Source organism: Colobus angolensis, unplaced genomic scaffold, assembly GCF_000951035.1.
Source record: "Colobus angolensis palliatus isolate OR3802 unplaced genomic scaffold, Cang.pa_1.0 Scaffold692, whole genome shotgun sequence".
NCBI classification, from domain to species: Eukaryota; Metazoa; Chordata; class Mammalia; order Primates; family Cercopithecidae; genus Colobus; species Colobus angolensis.
Window position 1 is genome coordinate 102,393 of NW_012120621.1, and position 7,858 is coordinate 110,250.

General features: G+C 39.8%; 1 protein-coding gene across 1 annotated transcript in view; it reads left to right on the plus strand.

Moving 5' to 3' along the window:
- Positions 1 to 7,858, plus strand: part of TXNDC11 (thioredoxin domain containing 11) — a 59,463-nt gene that overhangs the window by 2,487 nt on the left and 49,118 nt on the right. The window contains exons 2-3 of the mRNA XM_011926553.1: positions 592 to 689; positions 4,025 to 4,154. Coding sequence (XP_011781943.1) covers positions 4,053 to 4,154 — 102 coding nt within the window. The 5' untranslated portion in view covers positions 592 to 689; positions 4,025 to 4,052. The remainder of the gene's footprint in view (positions 1 to 591; positions 690 to 4,024; positions 4,155 to 7,858) is intronic.

Sequence of the window (7,858 nt, forward strand, 5' to 3'; positions counted from 1 at the left end):
AGTAGAGACGGGGTTTCACAGTGTTAGCCAGGATGGTCTCGATCTCCTGACCTCGTGATCCGCCCATCTCGGCCTCCCAAAGTGCTGGGATTACAGGCTTCAGCCACCGCGCCCGGCCAAGCCAATGCTGTTAACCCTGTTTTTCTGCAGCAGGACCGTAGGCATAAGGGGTGAAGCAGTTTGTTTGCGATCACGTAGTGACAGGTGGTGGGGCTATAGTGCAATCCAGCGACTGCTGCTGCTTTTTTTAAAAAAGAGTTCAGCTTCTTCCAAATTGAGAGCTTACTATTCCATGTACTCAGGAGGGAAAAAAGTGGGTTTATTTTTGGAAACACACAAAAATCTTGAACTGTACTCCATGGTAAGATTGGTAAATGTGGTCCAAGTCCTGGCTGGACATCTTACATAAGAGTATGTCTTTCTTTTTTATTTTAGTGATAAATGATGACCTTTGAAAACTCAAAACAGTTTTTTTTGTACTTTCTGTTTCAGTGAGAGAGGAATAGTTCCATTTTTAATTTCATCTTTTAAATCTTGGTAACTTTTCAGTTGTTATTCATAGCCATTTGAAACCCTTTTTTGGCTCTGCAGGTGTTGTTTGTGGCAATTAACTGTTGGTGGAACCAGGGGAAATGCAGAAAACAGAAACACTTCTTTTATTTTCCTGTAATATATCTGTATCATCGGAGGTAAGAACTTTTTAAATAGTGTTTCTCATTCCAGTTTGGTTTGCCAGTTTATAAATGAATTTTGCATTTTTTCTATATTAAAATATTAAATACTCACTATAGAAAATTTAGATAATACAGATAAGCAAAAATAAAAGATCTGGATAATCCACCCCCCTTTTTAAAGCTAAACATGGGATCAGGCAGTAATACTATTTCCTAAACTGCTTTTCTCACTTTTTTGAGCATCTTTTCATGTCATTACACATTTTACAGAATTGTTTTTCTTTTCTTTTTTTTTTTTTTTGAGACGGAGTCTGGCTCTGTCGCCCAGGCTGGAGTGCAGTGGCCGGATCTCAGCTCACTGCAAGCTCCGCCTCCTGGGCTTGCGCCATTCTCCTGCCTCAGCTGGGACTTCAGGCACCCGCCACCTCGCCTGGCTACTTTTTTGTATTTTTAGTAGAGACCAGGTTTCACCATATTAGCCAGGATGGTCTCGATCTCCTGACCTTGTGATCCACCCGTCTTGGCCTCCCAAAGTGCTGGGATTACAGGCTTGAGCCACTGCGCCGGCAACATTGTTTTTCAAAGTACCAATTACTCCAATGTATTTCAGATATTTTAAGAGTGTTTTGTAATGTAAAAATCCGCCAAATGTCTCATCCTTTCACCTGAAGGCGTAGCAGAGTCCAGAGTGTATCTTACCATCTTTTCTATTGGGAAGAAAATTACTACAGGTACACAGTCCCATGTCCACAATTCTGAAGTCACAAAGAGGGCTGAAAAATGGAATTTTATTTTATCTTATTTAATTTTTTTTTGAGACAGAGTTTAGTTTTTGTTGCCCAGGCTGGAGTGCAATGGTGCAATCTCAGCTCACTGCAGCCTCCGCCTCCCGGTTCAAGCAGTTTTCCTGCCCCAGCCTCCCGAGTAGCTGGGATTACAGGCGCCTGCCACCATGCCTGGCTCATTTTTGTATTTTTAGTAGAGATGGGGTTTTACCATGTTGGCCAGGCTGGTCTCAACCTGGGCTGTACTAGAGTACAGCCCAGACCCTGCTGTGAATGATAAGTAATGTCTAAAACTCTGACTTGAAGGGTTTTGGAGATAGGAGATAGGACTTTGGACTTTGGACTTTGTTTAGGGTGATTGGCTTGGAGTTTGTTGAAGGTAAAATGGGTAAAGGAGATTTGATTAATAGAGAGCTTTCCTTTTTCCTTCTAAACTTCTTGGGCCATAATCACTGGGGATTTATAGCAGACATCAACAAACAATGATTTGTGGGTTCTCTGTTACATTCCATCCCATTTCTGTGTCTGTAACAGAAACTGTTGTCTAGCACATAGTATTGACTCCCAGGAACTATTAGATAGTATTTGGGCAAAAACACACTTTCTTACTCCATCTCTACCCCCACGTTTTCCTCTGGATATTAGAAGTTTGTATTTTAATATTTGTAGTAACAAGCCAGTGTTTGCTTAGGGACCACTAAGATGATTTTCAGATTTCTTCCCCACTTTTTGGCCAGTAACTTAGAGGTTCTGCCTTTACGTGGAAGGTTCAAGTACAGGCTTTTTCGAATACAGGAATACCTTCTCAGAGTTACTCTTTTTGTTTTAAAGGTAAGTAAGTGTAAGGTGGTGTACTTAACTCTGTGCTCTGTAATGGGATGATGAGCTTGCCCTGCTGAAGTCCTTGCATTTCTTTTTGGCTTTGAAAAAGGGCATGGAAGCCTAGTGGGGCGGTATGGTCCTTTCAGGCTGCTCAGAGGTGGATTTAATGTGATGTGATGTTAAAATCAGAAGAGTTCCATGGAATCAAGTAGAAATGTCATTTTGGGATATGTGGGTATACAGTATTGTCATATATGTATGTATATTTGTTTGCTTAGCTTTTGCAGAAAGATTGAAGGGACCTCGAAGGAACTTTAGAAATATGTCCAACCTTCTTATTTTACAGATGAGGAATTTGAGGTGGTATGCACCTTGAAATGCCTGCCTCCACACCCCTGTCTTTGTGTTGTTAGGTTTTACAAGTCACTAGGATCCTTGTAACATCACACCAGGAAAACTCAGCAAAGCCTCTTGGCCTGAGTAGTTGAGGTTTCCAGATTGGTAGCTCCTTTTTCTGGAACAAAATAAGTTAGATGCCTTTTTGATTTCTTCCTTTAAATTAAAAATTATTGGTGGTTGATGGGGTTGGTGGTGGTGGTAATTTTTAGACTGAACTAATTTGTAGTAAGTCTTGATTTGGTCAAATTCTTAACTGTCTCCCAGCTGTACATGTAGAGAATGCTGTTTTCACTTTTTTTTCATGGTAAGATTCCTTTGACATCATTCTGCAGTGCACTTTGAAGAATTGTGTTTATCTCATCACTGTGTGTGTGTTTGTGTGTGTCTGTGTGTGTGTCTGTGTATGTGTGTGTGTGTGTGTGTCTGTGTGAATTTCTGTAACCATGTATTCTGGTATTATAATCACAGCCTTTATAACATTCTTCACTGGGCTCTATTGTTACTGTTAACAGTAAGCTTAATGTCAATTTCTGTTTAGAGAAAAGAATGATTATGCAGTTGTTGAATTTCACCATAACCCCCCACCCTTGCCACCTACCATCCAATTATATATGGGCAGTGTCTGTATTGCGTGAAATTGAAGAGAGGCACATGAGAATTCTGATTAGCTTAGAAGGATAACTGAATGGTGGTGGTATCACTTAGTGGCACTGAATCAAATTGTGTGTGTTCCCAGGCACAACTGGAGGGGAAAGGAAGAAAGATCATTTATACTGGTCACTTACTTCAGACCTTCACATAATTTGTTGTTGTTGTAATAAAGCTTCAAATAAGTTTAAGGTTATTTCAGTGATCCTTTGTCCTCCTATTTCTTTTTAGTAGGGCAAGGGCCAACTGTTCAACCTGTCCGTTACCTTACAGTGACTAGTAGAAGGAAAGTCTGCCCGCCTACATTGAATTGTGTAGTTAAATCCTGAAATCCCTTAGCATGAGGTCAATTTCCAGGGTTGTATTTCTGTTTTGTTTTTAAAAGAAATATTGGGGGAATTAATTTTTTTTTCAGAGACAAGAATAAATGTTTTTTGTTTGGCAATTCAGTTTGCAGTTGAATTCAAGATCATAGAAGGATAGGGGCTGCTTCCGCCTCTCCTCACCTAAAATGCTTGTTCTTAATTTTCTGGTTACCTCCTGAGCAAAGCAGGCTACTGATCTGTGACTTGGTTGGATCCCAAAGCAAGATATTTTCATTTTGTGGTGGTGATGATTTTAGTTCTACATTACAGGCTTAATGCATGGTGTATTATTTTTATTATTTTTATTTTTATTTTTATTTTTTGGTACTAGTTTTGGACCAATCGAATACAAAGGCCCCATGAGTGCTGTTTACATTGAGAAGTTTGTCCGCCGGGTGATGAAACCACTTCTCTACATCCCATCTCAATCAGAATTACTAGATTTTCTCTCAGACTACGAGGTACTTGTCTTTCATATCTCCTCCTCCATACTCAAGGCCTTTCACTGGGTTGTATTGGATTGTTTGTATTAAAGGGGTTTAAAAAAAACCTCCTGAATTGCAGCAAGTCAAAGGTCATGTGATGCATCAGCCCCAGTTAAATGCTTTCTGAGATACTGACTGTAAGGATGGTTTGTCCAAGAGAGTTTTAAGAGAATAGAGTACTAGCAAAATCTTTCTTTTTTTGTTAGGGAATTTTCAACAGATTTTCATCTTGCCTCACAGTTAACTTAGAGTAGATGAGAATTAACTTACAATTTATGTGCAGCTGCAAATTTCTAAGAATATTATTTGACACTTCTCATAGCATTGCACTATGAGATACCTGGTTTTTCTTGTTAGTTGTAGTTTGGTTTTTTTGAAAACTGGAAATATGTTTCCTTCCATGTTATGAAGTATGTAACTATTTCAAGGTCTTATTTACAGAAAGTTTTCTAACTTTACTAATGTAGCTTCTTTCCTACTTCCCCATTGCCAACTTCAACCCCTGGTAAATTATTTTTATAGTATTTTTTGTTTGTTTGTTTTTTGAGCCAGAGTCTTGCTCTGACACCCAGGCTGGAGTGTGATCTCAGCTGACTGCAACCTCCACCTCCCGGGTTCAGGTGCTTCTTGTGCCTCAGCCACCCAAGTAGTTGGGATTACAGGCATGTGCCACCACGCCCAGCTAATTTTTGTATTTTTATTAAAGAGGGTTTCGCCATGTTGGCCAGGCTGGTCTTGAACTCTGGGCCTCAAGTGATCCTCCCATGTTGGCCTCCCTAAGTGTTGGGATTACAGATATGAGGCACCATGCCCAGCCCTATAGGATCTTTAATGCATGTTAAGAATGGCTTATTATTGTGAGGCCAGTATTGGGATTATTAAAATATGTAACCTCAAAAATTGTAAAAGTAGTTCTGCAAAAAATTCACTGGAGCAAGTGTAAAATCATACTTGAGTACAAGTAAAATGATGCTTAGGTACGACAAAATCAAGACCATAAATATCTGACAGAGATAAAAAAACATCTAAATCCAGACCTTCCTGACAGTTTAGAATTGTGGCTAGTTGAATTTTACTGTTCGCACTATTTATATTCTGTATAGATTGGATACAAATTTTTTCACCAGAACATCAGTATAGCTGTTTTCAATTGTGTTAGAAACTCTACATATGTGTTAACTGTTAGCAGAGATTCCCCAAGCAGCAGTATGAATATCTAGTTACTCTGCTTATAGTTCTTAGCTATGCATCAGAGTAAATACTCCTTAATTACACAGATAGCAGATGGATGTCTGTGCACCTCAGAGGCCTGCCTCTCATTTTCCCTGGGCAGGCTGGTGGGTGAGGGCTATATTAAGAGACAGGGTACTGGGGCCTGATCCCTTTGGCATACTCACTGAGTCTGTGACTTGGGGCGAGTTACTCATTTCCTGGGCATCAGGGGCCTGGGACAGGGTGTCCTTGAGATTCCTTCTAACAGTAAAGTTGTGATAAGTGGGTTTTGACATGGATCTGCAGTGGGTTACAGCCAGAGCGACTCGAGATGGCACAGCAAAATGGTGAAGAATCAGGAGTCAGACAGACCAGCTTTTAGCAGTACTCTATTTTATTTATTTATTTATTTATTTTGAGATAGTCTCACTCTGTTACCCAGGCTGGAGTACAGTGGCGTGATCTTGGCTCACTGCAACCTCCTTCTCTTGGGTTCAAGTGATTCTTCTGCCTAAGTCTCCTAAGTAGCTGGGATTACAGGCATGCACCATCACACCCGGCTAATTTTTTGTGTTTTTAGTAGAGATGGGGTTTCACATTGTTGGCCAGGCTGGATTATTTTATTTTTTTGAGATAGGGTTTCACTCTGTCACCTAGGCTGGAGTGAGGTGGTGCGATCTTGGCTCAAGCGATCCTTCTGCCTCAGCCTCCCAAAGTGCTGGGATTACAGGCGTGAGCCACCATGGCCAGCCCAGCAGTACTTTAAAAGACTATGCTCCAAGTATTGATGTGGAGTTCATGTTAGACTCACTAATCTGATGATATTACTGCTGATGACATTTAAAACATTACAGTTTTTTGGCAGCCCACTGAATTAGAGTGATGTACAACAGTGATTAAGCTGGACTGCCTTTAAAATGGGAACCACAAGAGTGCTACCAAGATGGGGTCCCTCGATCACTTCTGTCAGCCTTTAAAATGACTTCCTCCCAAAAGCTGTGGCTTTTATCGGGTTTGTGTCATCTTTTGCTGGGCTTCTCACTGAGATGAGATTGTCTCATTAGCAAGAGATAGATAGTACTTGATTAATTGTGAAATAACTCACTACTCAAGCCCAGCATGACGCTTGTGAAACCATTTGTCTTGCAAAATATACCAAATAGTACAGCCTAGGAAATGTGTCAGTTTCACACACATTGCCTGTAACATAGACACAGAATTCTCGATCCGGAAATGAAACCACTGTCATGGTTTCGACGGTTGAATGATTAGGAAAGTTAAGGAATTTTTGGAGTCCCTGGAGTAGAGCACAATAAGCTTTTGAATATTCTGCTAAGTTTGGGTTTCTCAGCCTTGGCACAGTTGACATTGGAGGTCAGATAATTCTGTGGTTTGGGGGACTGTCCTGTGCTTTGCAGGATATTTAGCAGTATCCCTGGCCTCCACCCACTGCATGTTGGTAGCACCCTTTTCTCCCCTCATTTGTGACAACCAAAAATATCTGCAGACCTTGCCAAATACGCCTTAGGGGGCAAAATTCCCCCAGTTAAGAACTACTGCTCTGAATAATTGAGTTTTCCCAATTAAGGCCTTAAGAGGAAGAAAACACATCTTTTTTCATGTGGCTCTCAGAAGGCCTTAATTTAATAATTAAAAGTTTATCTGCTTATAATGGTGGCAGTAGAGAGAAGATGAAAACTAAACAGTGCCTTGACTAGAGAATGCTGGAAAGTTATCAGGGGGGAATTATAGCTAGGAGTGAGTTAGATTGTCATCACTAGAGCTATCTCTGATACTCAACTTTTTACTCAAATTCCTTATTTTTTCCAACAAACAACAAAAAACCTTATACAGTTTAAATATGTGAAGGAGCTTGCTAATTTAAAGACATGTTACTAAGAAAGATACTTGTTTTGGTCAAGAGCCTTATCTCAGTTTATATTTTTTATCAATATGGATTTCAGTATCAAGTGTGTTTAAATTTAAGTATATCAAAATTGGGTCAAAATAATTAATGTTTTCATGGCACTTCTAAGGTTTGACATAATGAAGGATTGTGTTTTTTTGCTTGACTTAATGTCTGTTAGATGTGTTTGTAACATCTTGTAGGAGTGTGTGTGATAATTTCCTGCTTGTTTAAAAAAAAATTTCTTGTGTAGGATCTGGATTTTAAGGAAGGAAAAAAAATATTGATTAGTTATAAATTTGTCTCTAATCCAGACATTTGTGAGCATTTTGGACCATTATAAAGTAATATAATTAGCATTCATTATTTGGGAAGCAACGATGTCCTGAAATAAATAATATTCTCTAGTGACATAAACTTTTTTTTGAGACAGAGTCTCGCTCTGTCTCCCAGTGTGGTGGCACAATCTCATCTCACTGCAACCTCCACTTCCTGGGTTCAAGCAATTCTCGTGCCTCAGCCTCCTGAGTAGCTGGGATTACAGGCATGTGCCACCGTGCCC